The sequence below is a fragment of the Natator depressus genome, chromosome 7 (genome assembly GCF_965152275.1).
Source record: "Natator depressus isolate rNatDep1 chromosome 7, rNatDep2.hap1, whole genome shotgun sequence".
Classification (NCBI taxonomy): domain Eukaryota; kingdom Metazoa; phylum Chordata; order Testudines; family Cheloniidae; genus Natator; species Natator depressus.
Genome location: NC_134240.1, coordinates 38,438,480 through 38,455,180, shown reverse-complemented (window position 1 = coordinate 38,455,180; position 16,701 = coordinate 38,438,480). Strand labels below are relative to the sequence as shown.

The following is a 16,701-nucleotide window of genomic DNA, read 5'->3' as shown; positions in this document are numbered from 1 at the left end:
CAGCAATACATTGTTACAAATTAAATACAAGAAAGAGTAAAGGAAAATAGTACGTATATATGACACCGCTGAATCTGTGTTAATTTTGGAACATTAACTTTTACACTGTCTGACTTTTTTGTGAATTTTAGCTGTGCACCCTCAACTTTGCACGAACATAGTTTTTGCTTGTAATTTCTTAGTTGGTGGTGTATTTTAAGAATAAGAAAGTGATTGGACAATAAGAAGAGAGAATCCAGAATTGCTTGTGATACTTACAAGCAGGCTTTTTGTCTTGTAAGTTCCTTGCATGTGTGCATCTCCCTTGGAGTGTGCACCTGTAGACTTAACCAAACTTTCTCTGCACTTGATCCTGAACATTTTTAATGGCATTTTTAAATCCTAAACCAATTATGTTCCAACCTAGCAATCCTCTTTGAGGATTATGTCCATGTCAAGTTTTTAAATGTCAACCCACTTTTCTATGCCTCTGTCTAATAAGTGTGAGTAGAATTCTGTTTGGTGGCATCCAACCATGGAATTTTTTTTATTCTTTCATAATTAAAAATTGGTAAAATATTTTATTCTCAAAACTACAACAACAAAAATCACTTTAGAATGGAGCTCAAACATAAAAAAACTCCACAAAAATTGAATTCTTTAGGAAGTTATAAACATATGAACACTGGCCATTTATAATCAAGAAGATTTTGGTATCTCAACAATAGCCCTGATCGCCAATGAGATCTGTGCAGTTGAAACTTCATGCCTGAATGGAGTCCCATTAAAGTCATTGATGTGCCTGAATCCTTTTATCCAGCTCCATCTTAAGGTACGGTGAGTAAAGGTCTGTGCCTAGGACTTCAGTTTCTGGAGTCTCCATAATGAGAGAAGATTCTTATTTTTCATTTACAAACACAATTTGTGTCTTGCCCTCCTGGATGCAAAGAAAAGCTTGAAAATGTGACCAGAGAATAAGTGATGCTTGTTTGACTTTTCAGAAAGCTTGAAACCATAGGTCCAAGAGACATGAACTGGTCCATTCATCTTAACACTGAAACCCGCTGCCAGGCTCTGAGGGGATCGACCACTGTGGGAACCACACATGGTTGTATCTGGGGCTGCAGACTGACTTAATTCAAACCTGCCTCAGTCTGTGCCTGCACAAATATTTCTCCACCAGGAAACCCAGTAGTTTAATTACTTTTTGTTCTGAAATTGATTGCCACTTGTGGTTCCAAGATATTTCATTATTGTTTTCTTTGAATTCCTTGACAACACAGTACCCAACTGGTCACACCAGTTTCTTCTCAGGTGACCTTTGTTCCCACATCCAAAAACATTAAAGAGCTATCTCAGACTGAATACTGTATTTAAGAATCAGCTGCATTGCTGTTTATAGGGAGGAATAGTTAGAGTAAAATATAGCACGAGGACAAGTATGTTAATATGATATGAAGATAGAGGGAGGACATTTTTCATTTAAACAAGTCAGCTAAACTGTTTTGACTTTATTGTGGGGAAGGGAAAGAATCTAAAAGCTAGAATCTGAAGAGCTGCACTATACTGTGCGGTCTCTTCCCCAGCATTTTAATGAGACTATTGTGCTTCAAGGGACAAACTGAAGAAAATTTAGAGTTAAAATAGTAGACAAACCATCAAATATGTCTCTGATCTGTCAGCTGGGGGTAAAGTCATTTATGGTCCACACTACTGAAAAATAAGAGGAATTTGATGAACGATTATGTCCTTTCATATTGACCTGCGAGTCTTCAGATGAAAATGAATGAGAAACTTAATGAGTTTTTGTATAATCCTCTTTCTTGATCCAGACTTTTCAGCAGTCCACACTGTGCTTTGGCAGTCACATCTGAATTTCTCTTAGCTATTTAAATATTACACGCAAAAGACTACATTAAAAGACCATTATTAAGGTTGCAAAGTCAAGCACTCAAAAGTTAAGAAATGGCAGAATTAAGGTTGCCTGTGCAACTGTAATTTGGCCACTTGTTCATATGCATTATCACATAGTCTTTAATTGTAATATCATATTATTTTTCCACGGGACCCCTCCCTCATTCAGTGCACAGAATGAACTGTGCTCACTTAATGAGCAGCTATTCAAAAAATTTTCACCTTGTCATTCAGTATGTGGCCCTATGCCTTATTTACCACACACTCTTCAAACTCTGCTTTGGAGATGGAATTATTATACACTATCCAGATTCTGCAACAAATGAAGCAAGGGACCTACAGACAGCAGCTTTCTTTACTACACAATCCTGATTTATCCCCAGACCAGGTCCATCTTGTGCTGTGAATGAGTCCTCCCAGTTTCAATATCCCTCCCTGGATTCCTCTCCTAATCTCAGTGTCCGCCAGGCTCCCTATCTCAGCATCTTTGCTCTGACATTGCCAATTCTGTCCCCACACTCAAGCTCTTAATCAGATCTGTCTTCCTTCTTCTCTCTGCCTCATTGCTTCTCCCCCCTACTTCCTAATCCAGTCTCATTCCCCCACCCCACGCCCCCCAAAATCTGCTGGCTCCTAGTCTGTCTCATTGCTAGCCAGTCCCAGGTCCACCCTTCCCAGTCCCATATTCTTTGTCCACCCCCGCAAGCCTCCAGTCCCTGTACCCAGGACTCCTTCTCCCAATCTACTCCCTCGCTGCAGATCTGGTTGTTGTCCCCTCGGCATTCAAATCAGGTAGTGTCATCTTCCTTGGCTCAACAGGGGGTATTGGGAGGACAAGTGAGATAAGCTCCTTCCTCTTAGTGCAGGTGGGCCTGGCCTGTAGAAGCCCAGAGCTGCAGTTACTGGGAAGTCCTGCTCAGCCTGATGCTCAGAGTCTTTGGGGAATTTAGTTGCAAAAACTGAGAAGTCTATTGAGCATATACAAACTGTGATTTTTCAAAGTCTGATAAACTTGGCCAAATTTGGGTAGATTTTCACAGGGATGGTAAAAGGTGCATCTCTGACACAAAGGGCACCCCTTGCCAAATTTCAGCATACTTGCTCCGAAGTATGGCGGTGCTAGAGCTTTCAAAAAAGGTCACCAGAAGTTTTTAATGTGGACAAAACAAAGTATATTTCCCTAGCCTCATTCTTGAAAAGAGATGAGCTGTTTTGGCTGAAATTTTTCGAAAACATTCAGCTTGAGGTAGACACCTGACATTAAAAATTTCAGTTCAAATTGTTAAAGTTTGGAAAAGCTATAAGCAAGTGAAAACAGAGTCTTATGGTGGGATGTGTGAGGCAGCCTTAAAAATAGGTGGTGCTACCAATCCCTCCTATACTACTGGTGTTTTGAATATGGGCTGTTCCCTCTTATCAGAGGTCCTGTGTGCTTGATGTTGAAATGAAGTTATAATCTTGGATTGCTTGCTGTTGAACTGGCTGTGTTGTCACAGATTCAGCACTGTGATGTCACTACACAGGGTTGAGGAGGAAGATAAACAATTATATATAATAAGGAAGAAAAACCCTTGTTAGAAATGCACACATTTTTGAAAATCATCACATTCCTAGGACAATCTTTAAAATCATTACAGATAATTATTATTAATAATAAATAAATGTATTACTATAGTGCCTGGAAGCCCTAGTCATAGACCAGGGTTATTTTATTTATTTTTTATTTAAATTAAATATAGGTTTATTTTATAAGATGAATGTATTTAAAATAAATGTGAAATTATTACAACATATGTCAAGGGCTAAACTTACTATTATCTATTTAAATAATTTAAATAAAATAACACAAATTTTAAGCAGGTTTCAGAGTAGCAGCCGTGTTAGTCTGTATTCGCAGAAAGAAAAGGAGTACTTGTGGCACCCTAGAGACTAACAAATTTATTTGAGCGTAAGCTTTCATGAGCTACAGCTCACTTCATCGGATGCAGTCAGTGGAAAATACAGTGGGGAGATTTATGTACATGTTTGCTGCTTAAGTTTTCAAGAAGGATTAGACCATTGAACTGGTAGAAGTCACTGGTGAAGCATCTGGAACCAGAGTTTGTTCAAGTGCTAAACCAGCTTCTGATAGCAGTTGCCTCTTCTGCAGGTGCAGAGAGAATATTTTCTTCACTTCATTTTATTCAACTAGTTCAGTTCAATGATTAGTTCATTCAAAGTTAAGAATAAGTTAAGAATTGAAAAAGCAGGCAAGCTTGTTTTCCTCTCCAAATCTGTGAATAAAAACTAGGTGTGAGAGGGTGAGATCTACTAGTTCTAAAATCTTGAAGGTCCTATTGACCATAAACAATCAGTTCAATTCACTTACTACAGATAATACTTCCTTTGTTTAATAAATCAATTTTAAATGCAAAACATGTTTTGATAATTACTTTTCTTCTATATCCAGGATATTTAAGGTAGTTCTATTTAACTGATGAAAAACCATTTTAAATGTTTTTTGTGCATTTTTAATCTAATTCAATTTCTATCCGAATAGAACTTGGCACAAATAATGAATAACAAAATTAATCATCATCTAGTAAATAAGAAATGTATCATTTAACATTTTCTAACATAAAAATGTAAAAAATAGGAATCTGAATAAATGTAAATTAAGCTACATAATTGCTTAAATAAAGTATGCACCTAGTTAACATAAAGAAGCATGAAATTTAGTGTAAAGGCTATATTTTATTGTAAATCAACATGTTTTTTTGATTACCAACCAATGATGATCCTCTTTTCTTAAGGAAAATAACTACAATATACAAATGCAAAACATGATTAAAATCGATTTAAATCAAGCTGTCCTGTTTGATTGTTTAAATCATGATTAAAATTGATGAGTCAGATCACTTTGATTTAAATCATGTCACCCTGATACAAATAAGAATGTTTTAACACTGGCCATCTTTTCCTGAGGGCTCAAATCCCACTAAATAACTGACATTATGTTTACCATAATATACTGCAGATCGGTTAATTGCTTTTAGAACTGCCTGTCTAGAGTCGGTAACATTACAGTACTTGGCTTGGCTTCACAGTATGCCTTTCAACATGCTAATTGTGCAATTAACTTTACAGCCTGCTATGTCTCATCCATATTTTTAGTGAAACCTGCTGGTCTAGTTGTTGATCCTATAATCAGTCCTATTACAGGCATAATGGTTGTTTTCCCATATCCACGTAGATATTTTATTTTTGATATTCGGTTCCATGCTCAAGTAAATCCCTGTTATATGGTTTGAGGAGAGAATAGAATTGTGTGTATCCTGAGTGTTGGGTTCCTTTTCTGACTCTACAGGAATGAGGGCCTTAAATAGGTGATTACTGGTATTGCTCATTAGAACTTCTCTTTTTTGGATGACAGATTGCTTTGTGTTGCATTTCTGTTTTCACATAGGAGTGTTTAATGAGTTACATTTCAAATCACAATGAAATGAAAATACTGAATAGTATTTCAAATGAAATGAAAGACTGATCCTGCAAATAATTACTGTTCCTTAGGGTACGTCTACACTACCCGCCAGATTGGCAGGCAGCGATCGATCCAGCAGGGATCGATTTTATCGCATCTAGTCCAGACACGATAAATCGACCCCTGAGTGCTCTCCTGTCGACTCCTGTACTCCACCGCCATGAGAGGTGCAGGCGGAGTCGACGGGGGAGCAGCAGCAGTTGACTCAGCATGGTGAAGGCACCATGGTAAGTCGATCTAAGTACATCGACTTCAGCTACGTTATTCATGTAGCTGAAGTTGCATAATTTAGATCGATCTCCCCATGTAGACCAGGGCAAGTAGTATTCAGAATACTTCAATAGCTCTGCTTGAATCTACTGTAAAAAAAACAAAAACAAAAAACAAACAAAAAAAAAAACCCCAAACAAAAAAAACCACACATGGCATATTGGAAAACACAATGTGAGTTGGAGCCAGAAATGATGTTGTTTAACTACTGTGCCTGATTTCAGTCTTAGTCACACCAGTGAGATCTGACTTTAGTAGATCAAAATCTGGCCCTATATTTATAAATGTTACATTAGTTTATAAATGCCCCAATTCTCCCCACTTCCTTAAGTGAAGGACCATCTCTCTGTGCTGGAGATAGTGATATGAAGAGTGCCGCCTCTATGGTACGTTCCCTTAAGGAAGTTGGCAGGACTCTACTAGAATTTTGTCTCTGCTCCACAAAAGGACCCGTGGGGAAGCGGGAACAATTTAATGCAAATTGACTTTCACTGCTTTTTTTTTTTTAAATATGGAAGTCCATCTGAGAGAAGTTCCAGGGTCAGCAGCAACTGAGCTTGGTGCAGCTCTTGTAGGAGCTACAGTGGCCAGAGACCATTGAAAGTTTGGGTCGCTAGGTAGCAGCATGCAGGCAAGGAGCCTTGTCACGTATGCTTGTGCCTCTGGGAAGTGCAAGCAGTGAAGAAAGGACTAACCCATCTCCTGATGGAAGAATTACCAGGAAATTCCAGCACTGAATTACCAGGATTGAAACGTCTGGAATTTTCCACTCCTAGGCAGGAAGAACCTATGGGAGGCAGCATTTAGCAAACTGTTAATGATAATCACCTTGTTATGGAGTTTATATCACTTCTACATCCAGTTCAATTGTTTCAACAAGTGAGAAACTAATTTTGCCATGGGTTTGTGAAAGAATCCTGCCAAAGTTCTCGTAAAACAATAAATTGAAAACCTGTATACAAATGTATGGCTACTGATACAATCTGGGATGTGAAGCTGGCTGCTGTATTTGTAAACAGGCATACACATAAATTATGCCTTTTCAAACATTTTCTTAAATATAACATCTATGCTTGTGTTTGATATAAACAGAAGACTCAGGCTCTCAAAAAATACTTTAAAACAATTGGGTCATACAAGAGCCCTTTCCAAGTTGGAGATAAGTATTTGTCTGAACTAGGGGTCAGCCAATGAAATTAATAGGCAGCAGGTTTAAAACAAACAAAAGGAAATACTTCTTCACTCAATGCACAGTCAACCTGTGGAACTTGTTGCGAGGGATGTTGTGAAGGCCAGAACTATAACACAGTTCAAAAAAGAATTAGATAAGTTCATAGAGGATAGGACCATCACTGGCTATTAGTCAAGGTGGTCAGGGATGCAACCTCTAAACATCTGACTGCCAGGTGCTGCGAGTGGATTATTAGATGGATCACTTGATGATTGCCCTGTTTTATTTGTTCCCTTTGAAGCATCTGGCATTGGCCACTGTCAGAAGACAGGATACTAGACTAAATGGGCCATTAGTTTGACCCAGTATTTATGTTCTGAATGTCTCATTTGAGTGTGGGGGGGGAAGGTATTTTTTTTACACTTTTTCCCCTTTTGTCTTTGGAACACAAATACACACAACTTCTTCTATAGAGAAGCTTGTTTATTGTTTACCCTTTCAGAAAACTCAACCCCATCAAGTCTGAGCACAGCATTTCTGTAGGGCTCAAACTCAGCAATTCAACTCTCTTCATTAAACCTGGTGTCCATGTTGATGATGGGATCATTTTTGTATGTGTTCATCTAACTCCAGATAGTATTTCTGAAAATATATTATATGAAGAAATTTGACATTCTTTAACAGTTTAACTGTGGTTTGTATTTTATTGTAAGTAATAAAATTCTATTTATAATTATCAAAACATATAAGCTGTTTTTTCTTTGGCTATGTGTGCTCTTTATTTTTTTTTTATAGCTGGTCATCAATGCTGCGTTGGGATTTGACACATTTGTTGTGATGAGACACGGACTAAAGAAACCAAAGCAGCAGGAGTCTGGTGATTCATGTTCCAACAGTGCCTCCAGCTCTGCTGATCTCCTGGGATCATCGCTCTTTTCAAACATCCCTGGCTATAAACTTGGCTGCTACTTCTGCAATGATGTTGTAGCACCAGGGGATGTGAGTAGAGCTTTGTGCAAATAGTTACCGTGGACCCATTTCATGTTTGTTTTTATTGCATTAAAAATTATCCCTTTATGAAACCTCATTTGTCCCTGTAATTGATGTTTGTTTATAGCAAATCCCTTTTACTGATATTCAGAGAAATACTGCCACCCTGTATTCATTGAATGATGGGTATTAAAAAATGTCTTGTGTAATGGGGTAGCTAAGTACTTTCAAGTAAGTGTGTGTGTGTATGTGTATGTGTGTGTGTATATATATATATTGCTTTTCTTTTTAGTCCACCAGGGATCGGACATTGGATCAGCAGTGCACAGTCAGTCGACCAGGATTAGCAATGATAGCCGGAGCCCTTGCAGTAGAGCTAATGGCTTCAGTTTTACAGCATCCAGAAGGGTGAGTCATATTTGAGGGGAAAGGGTGGTGTTTATAGGACAAAAGGTATTTTGGGGAAGGAACAGTTCTCTCTGGTATTTATTACACATTAAGTAGACTTAGAGAAGTCCCATAAGTTCTGAATATTAATAAACATACAGGTATATCATGCAATGCAGACTTCATTATTACAATAATACAGTTAGGTTTTTGGTTAGAAAAATTTGCTAATTTCTTGTTTGAAGAGAGGACATTTGACTTGCCTATTGCTTTTGTGCATTTGTTATCTTTAAAAGAAGTATTGAAAACATAACATTTGCAGTAGGAAAAAAATGGTTGCTAATAATCTTAGTGTTCCAGCTGCATATTTCTTTGTAATGAGGACCTACATAACTATTTGCTATGAAGCCCATCAGGGGCTTCATTGTAAGCCAAAAAAATTGTGAGCTTTTTAGCTTAACCCAAAAGTTATTGGGCTCAAAGCAGAAATCACTGGGTGAAATTCTTTGGCCTGTGTTATGCAGGAAGTCCGGCTAGCTAATCATAATAGTCACATCTGACCTTAAAATCTATGAAAAGAAGAATAAATAAAGGAAGTTATGATTTAGGTCTGAGTAAGTGATATGTCTCTGAGGCCCTGATGCTGGAAAGGGATCCTTGCAGGCCTGTGGTGAGTCTGATAGGGACCTTCCAAGTGGGTTCCCTTGCAAGATCAAGGTTCTAAAGCGTAAGCTGGTTATGGAAGGAAATGTCTTAGAGCTGGGAAGGAAACGATGTTTTTTCCCCCATGAAAAATTTTAACACAAATGAATTTTTCTCTCCTGGTCAACAGTTTTCTGCAATTTTTTAGGTTTTCAGGTTTACAACTGGAATGTTTTGGTTTTTAACAAAAATGTTTTGTGAATATGTATGTCATTTTCTGTCAGACATTTCAGAAGATGATTTTCCACGAGCCTTAGGCTTAGTCTTTTGTTCTAATTTTCTTTCTTTGATTTTTGCCAGTGGTTATGCTGTTGCTAGCAGCAGTGATGACAGAATGAATGAACCACCTACCTCTCTTGGGCTTGTGCCTCATCAGGTCAGTGAGCTAGGAATAAATAAGCTTCTTGATACATGTAGTTGTGGGGACTTATTTTGTGTCTTGATAAAAACATGACATAAATTTGCAAAATGAGGTATGCTAACTGAATAAGGAGATATATGGCCCAAACCTAGACTGCACTCTGGCTGCTTTGTGCTGTTTGGATCTGTGTGGAGGAGTCCTGTGGCAGTATACACTTGTGTCTTTGTCCCAGCAATCCCTAGCTGCCAGGACTGCCTTCAGGGAAAGGAGGGATGGCCCTGGGTAGCCAGCATAAAGTAAAGCAGTCTTGAGACTGCTTTGCTTTACACAAAGAACCAGCAGCCAGCTAGCTTCAGTATTGATGGCGAAGGAAGCTAAAAAGATGCCTCAAAGTCACCTCTACTCACCCCTCTGACCCCCACTGTTCCTGAGATAAAACATAGCTCAGCTGCGGCCCAGAATCAGGCATATAATATTTCACTTACCATCATGTTCTTCAGAATATTTGAGTATATGTGGAGTAACCACCTTCAATTGTTTTCTACTTAACACAAACTCCATTATTATAAATTCCTCAGTAGTGTCCTGTAGGCTCTATTGCATATAGAGAAATCATCTGGATCTTCACTTACTGCATTTTAGGGCTTGGGACCCATAGTCCAATCCTTTGTAAAGCTTGATACCACTCTACCAAACTGGCCATTAGTCTACCAAGCTGGCCTACAACCCCTCTTGACTGTGATGCAGTGCTGGGGACTTAAAGCACAGCATTTCCAAGGTGACAGCCTAGTTTCCTCTTTTGTCCAAAATCCTGTTTGTTCAACTGTTCCCAGTGTCCCTCTGAGAATTTTGGCTAATTGAGGTTGTGTGGCATCCTGAATGACATTAATAAAGGGTTAGATCATGTATTTCAGTGGCATTTGGGGTCTTTGTAAATTGTAAAATCAGACTGGACTTTAGTTTAATGTCCCAAAAAGAGAAGGTAAAATGATTGGTGATTGGTTTGTTTAACATCCAAATAATTAAAGGGAATGATCTTTATAAAAGTACATATTCAGTTCAGTTTATATATTTTAAGTGATAAAAATATCCATACTTCCTGTTTGATAGTTGTGGAGTTTTAGGAGATTAATTGAAACAACTCACTTTCTCCAGGGATGTTTTTGTATCTGTCTCCTAGCACAGCTTGCATATTATCTGAACTGAGTGCAAATAAAGATTTCTACATTTATCCAGAGGGGATTGTTTTCATTTTGAGATAAGGAGAAATAACAGCCAAAGCAAAACCTCATTCTCTTTATGATCAAGGCATTCACTTCCAACATGAAAACATATATACTCACAAATATTTGCTTTCTTAGTTAAAAAGTCCTGCCTTTTATTCAGAAAGATTTCTCTTTGTAATATTGTGGATATATCTCCTTCTAAGAGAAATGGGATAATATGGTGAAAACAGTATTTAGTTGAAGTTGGGAGGAGAGGGAATGTGTTTAACAGTGACCACCATTTTTGAAGGTTAAATCTTCAATAAATAGTAATAGATTTGCTCTGACTTCATTGTGTATGAGTTTTAACCTTACACTTGTGACTATATGTATCAAAATATCAATCTTATGCTGGTGTACTCTGTAAAACAAAATTATATTTCCACTTTCTCTTAAATAAAGAATACCGAATCAGTATTAATATAAAAATAATTTCCTGTTCACTGCCTTCCATGTTTGGATGCAAAGAAGATTGAATTTTTTCTTGTTTGTCACTAATGCTGTATTCTGCATGAAACTTGCTGTTCCTGCGGGTATTCTCCAGCCATTCATGTAGGTCAGAAATAATATTTCCCATTCCCTATACTTTCTGTAAATGAAAATTGTGTACATATATCCTGTAAGTAGCCCATAGTTTGTGTTGCAAACCTTGCATGTATTCACTTGCCTCATTGTCCTTTACTGAATTGTATTCTTAAGATATGCTCTTCATAAAATATTAGACTTGAGACTGAGAAAACCTTAATTTAGTTATTTTTCTTGTGTGAGACATGGTTTTGCTTCCACATTTTATGTTAAATTAGTCTTTTCCATCCAGATACTGTTAAGCAAAAGTTTCTTCATTGGGTGTCAAATGTCAAAATAAAGGAATCCAGGTCTTCTAAGTACTATGGCAACTAATCCTATTGTGTATTGCTTATCTCTTTGAGCAATGCAACTGTCCAGCCATTCACTCACTTCACTAGATACTTTTTTCTGATTTTTAGTGTCTAAAGAATTACTTTATTGGCCACTCCTTTGTTTTACCTTCTTTAAGCCCGGTGAATATGCAACCGTATGTGGGGAAAGTATGGTAGCAGTATTTGTGTAGTTACTTGCTAGCGTTATTGCAAATTTTAGGATTTTTGTCTCCCTTCCAAAGGAGGAAATGCATTAAGTCAAGCTACTGTTTTTGTGTCTAGTAAAACTACTTTTTACAAAGTGGTCAGAAATCCTGTGTTTATTACAAGAGACATTTGCACATATAATAGTTAGCTGTGTTGCAATGCCTTCATGCAAGGTCAGCATTTTCTTTCTCACCCTGTCTCCCTGTGTTTGGACAAAGAGTTCCCTGTTGGTTAAGGAGATGTAATCCTATCATTTTGCCCCCTTTGCCCATACCATATTCCTTTAGTATAAAAGGAAGGAACTGCCTTAGTTTCCCAGTCTAATTTCTCGTTAGGAACATTTTAGTTGGTATTTCTTATAACATTGCTGCATCTCTTTTTTTTTTTTTCTTCCCTAGTTATACTTTTTCCTGTGGCTTTTAAGGACATCTTGGCTTCATTTTTCAAATAATTTTCTCTAATTCTGGGTGCTTCAGTCCCAAATTCTGATTGATACTTGCATCAAATAGAAACTTACTTCATGAATAGTCTCAATTCTGATGGCAATAGAACTGCTCATAGCGTAAGGCATTATTATTCTTAGAGTAGTGTCACACACACCTTTGATCGGAGATTTTCACTAGCAGTGTCCATTCAGCCCGCACATGCGCTGCTGATATTCTCATGACCCTCACCAAGGCTATGTCAGACTGCACAGGTGAAGTGTCCTCAGTTCCTTTTCAGCCATCTCTGCCTGAGACAGGTCTTAGCATGTCTGCATTGTGCGTGCTTTGGCTATTTGCTGGCTGCAGTCTAGCTTGGTATATTTTAGTTTTTCGTTAGTAGTAGTTAGTTACTGGTTATTTGGAAGATTATTTTATTTCCTCCCAGTAGATCCTCCCTGAGAGTGGCATGCCTAGTTCAGCAGGTTTAAATACTGCATTATGGGTAGAGAGGGTAGCCCAGTCAGTAACGGACATGCTAAGTGCAGTCACTGCCAAGGGGAGTCTCTTATCCCACAGAAATGTAATTTCTGTTTAGCCTTCAAATCCAGGGCATAGAGGAGCCAAGCTGTGACTGTTAATGATGGACTACTGCCTTTGCTCCACTTCAGTCAGACCACAAGAACCACAACCTCACTTAGTGCTGCAACTCAACTTGGTAGCACAACTCTGCTTGGTACTGCAAGACTTTAGGTACCCGAAGGATCCATTGTGATTGCTGAGCGGGAGTCTCCATTGCTTCTAAGTATGGATGGTCTCCTGGTATGAAGAACCGTTTGGTCTCCAGACCATTATACATCTTCAGTAATGTCTGACTCACCTCCCTTTTCATTATCATCAATCTCTGTTCAGGCCTCTCCTGCATACCCATACAGGAACCCCCTTTCTTGAAGAGACAGGGAGAATCATAGAAGATTAGGGTTGGAAGAGACCTCAGGAGGTCATCTAGTCCAACCTCCTGTTCAAAGTAGGACCAACACCCACTAAATCATCCCAGCCAGGGCTTTGTCAAGCCAGGCCTTAAAGATCTCTAAGGATGGAGATTCCACCACCTCCCTAGGTAACCCATTCCAGTGCTTCACCACCCTCCTAGTGAAATAGTTTTCCCTAATATACAACCTAGACCTCCCCCACTGCAACTTGAGACCATTACTCCTTGTTCTGTCATCTGCCACCACTGAGAACAGCCAAGCTCCATCCTCTTTGGAAACCCCCTTCAGGTAGTTGAAGGCTGCTGTCAAATCCCTCCTCACTCTTCTCTTCTTCAGACTAAACAAGCTCAGTTCCCTCAGCCTCTCCTCATAAGTCATGTGCCCCACCCCCCTGATCATTTTCGTTGCCCTCCGCTGGACTCTCTTCAATTTGTCCACATCTCTTCCACAGTGGGGGGACCAAAACTGGATGCAATACTCCAGATGTGGCCTCACCAGTGTCGAATAGAGGGAAATAATCACTTCCCTCGATCTGCTGGCAGTGCTCCTACTGATGCAGCCCAATATGCCGTTAGCCTTCCTGGCAACAAGGGGACACTGCTGACTCATATCCAGCTTCTCATCCACTGTAATCCCCAGGTCCTTTTCTGCAGAACTGCTGCTTAGCCAGTAGGTCCCCAGCCTGTAGCGGTGCATGGGAGTCTTTCGTCCTAAGTGCAGGACTCTGCACTTGTCCTTGTTGAACCTCTCAGATTTCTTTTGGCCCAATTCTCCAATTTGTCTAGGTCACTCTGGACCTTGTCCCTACCCTCCAGCATATCTACCTCTCCCCCCAGCTTAGTGTCATCCGCGAACTTGCTGAGGGTGAAATCTATCCCATTATCCAGATCATTAATAAAGATGTTGACCCCTGGGACGCTCTGCTTGATGCCGGCTGCCAACTAGACATCAAGCTGTTGATCACTACCTGTTGAGCCCGACAATCTAGCCAACTTTCTATCCACTTTATAGTCCATTCACCCAATCCATACTTGCTGGCAAGAATACTGTGGGAGACTGTATCAAAAGCTTTGCTACAGTCAAGATATATCACGTCCACGCTTTCCCATATCCAGAGAGCCAGTTATCTCATCATAGAAGGGAATCAGGTTGGTCAGGCATGACTTGCCCTTGGTGAATCCATGTTGACTGTTCCTGATCACTTTCCTCTCCTCCAAGTGCTTTAAAATGGTTTCCTTGAGGACCTGCTCCATGACTTTTCCAGGGACTGAGGTGAGGCTGTAATTCCCCAGATTCTCCTCCTTCCCTTTTCTAAAGATGGGCACTATATTTGCCTTTTTCCAATCGTCTGGGACCTCCCCCCGATCGCCACGAGTTTTCAAAGATAATGGCCAGTGGCTCTGCAATCATACCAACCAATTCCCTCAGCACCCTCGGACGCATTAGATCTGGACCCGTGGACTTGTGCATGTCCAGCTTTTCTAAATAGTCCTTAACCTGTTCTTTCACTGCTGAGGGCTGCTTGCCTCCTCCCCATACTGTGTTGCTCAGGACAGCAGTGTGGGACCTCATCGCTTTTGGTGAGAACAATATTGGATGTCACCCCCTCCCCCATATGGTCCTCCATGCTCATATTGGGATCCATGGGCAGTTGATCGCCAGCAGTTCTCCAACCCTCTCCCATCAAGAAGATAGGAATCAAGATTCCACTTCCCAGCACACCACTCAACAGGAGTTCCCTTCCTTCAAGTAGTGCTCCATTACCCACCTCCTTTCCCTCTGCTTCAGAGTTTCCTTCTGAGACTCTGCGGTGGAGAGGGAGCTGAGGGTGGTTCATTTGTGCATCTTGATATATCCTCAGTGCAGGGCACAAGGATATCAACAGTGCATGCGTGGGCTGAACAGACATTGCAAATGACAAGCTCCAACCAGAGGTGCATGAGTCATGTGCACACACCTGAAATGGAGCACCCATAGGGAGACACATTTTGAAGAATTACATTTAGTGAGCAGAGTGAGTAACTTCTCTTTCAGTTTGACTAAGAGGATTGGAGTGTAGTCCTCCGTTTTTGGGTGCCCAATCTGAGACTTCTATGACCTGATTTTCAATTATGCTCAGTTCCACACCATTCATGTGTAAAGTCTGGCTGCTTGCATAAATCAAAGCTGACAATGTAATAAAAATTAGGCTTAATACAAGAAAAGAATATTTGATATGTATCTATTTTTAATAGAAAATAAAAGTAGCAAGTTAATGTAGTTACTTGCCTATATATAAATTCAGATATTGTATGTCAGTGCCACCAAGTGGTTAATTGAAATAATAAGCAACGCAATTCAGAACTGAGATTGAAATATTCTCCTTAAAACTGAAAATAGTGATAGGACCACCTTCTGCCTTCAGAGGAAATCCATCAACGTACATCTGAAGGCAGAATTTGGCCACAGACTGCATGAGTACCCTGTGTTTGGAGACACTCTATCATAAGAGGGTGAGTTCAGGATAATCTCCACATAAGATCTGAATTTATTTGTAGTATTCTTATTTGTTTGTTCAAAACACAGAAGAGGAGGTAGTCCCTGCTACAAGGGCCATGTGATCTAAATGGATAGACAAATAAACCCAGAGCATGGTCCTGTTGTATAGGTTATTATGGGTTTTAAATATAGTTTTATGATCAGTGCATGACACGTTTCTTTCTTAGTTAACTTAGGTTTGACTCTTGGAAGAAGAGAGGGTGATTGCTTTGTGCATGAGGCCATAGGTGAGAGAGAGAGAGGTGCAGAAATAAGGAATACCATGGAAAAAAATAGGAGAAGGAAACAAAATGGGCGATGAGAGAGGGTTCAGGAGAAAAAATAATTTCTTCCTGATCTGCATTTGTGAGCCTGTGTCAGATCATTAAAGTAACAACTTGAACCCAGGGTCCTGTGGTTAAATTAATTTGTTTTATTGTAATAAAAAGGAAAAGTCAATAAAACTTTTAAGTGTTTATGATAATTTTGGCAGGAGGACACCAGAGTTAATCCCTGCCCACCATTCACAATGTACCATTGTAGTAATTCTGAGATAAGAGTGTAGTCTAAAAGAACATGACAGACCATAAATAACAAGGACCCAAACGGACACAGTACAGGCTCAGTGTAAGGGCTGGTCCACACTGAAAAGTTACATTAGCATAGTTACGTCTCTCAGGAACATGAAAAATCCTCACCCTTGAGAGACGCAGTTAAGCCGACGTACCCCTTGGTGTAGACAGCAAGAGGTCAGTGAAGAATTCTTCTGTCAACCTAGCTGCTGCCTGTGGGGGAGGTGGATTACCTACAGCAACAGGAGAACCTCTCTCATCGCTGTACTAAGTGTCTTCACTGAAATGCTACAGCAGCACAGCTGTATCACTGCAGTTGTACCACTGTAGCTTTTAAATGTAGACATAGCATTCAGTGTCTATTTGGGCTCTTGCTTTTGCAGTGGAGCTGTCAATTTATACCAGCAGGGGGACTGTCCCGTTGAGTCTCAGTGCAGGTTTATACTAAAAAGGTAAGTTCACCCAGCTCTGTCGCTCAGGGTTATGAAAAATCCACACCCCTGAGCGAGGCAGTTAAGCCAGTCTATCCCCTA

General features: G+C 39.7%; 1 protein-coding gene across 6 annotated transcripts in view; it reads left to right on the top strand.

Annotated features, from left to right (window-relative positions):
- Positions 1-16,701, top strand: part of ATG7 (autophagy related 7) — a 250,065-nt gene that overhangs the window by 43,092 nt on the left and 190,272 nt on the right. For all 6 annotated transcript variants that reach the window (XM_074958162.1, XM_074958160.1, XM_074958161.1 and 3 more), the window contains exons 13-15: positions 7,650-7,853; positions 8,137-8,252; positions 9,234-9,309. In XM_074958162.1, coding sequence (XP_074814263.1) covers positions 7,650-7,853; positions 8,137-8,252; positions 9,234-9,309 — 396 coding nt within the window. The remainder of the gene's footprint in view (positions 1-7,649; positions 7,854-8,136; positions 8,253-9,233; positions 9,310-16,701) is intronic.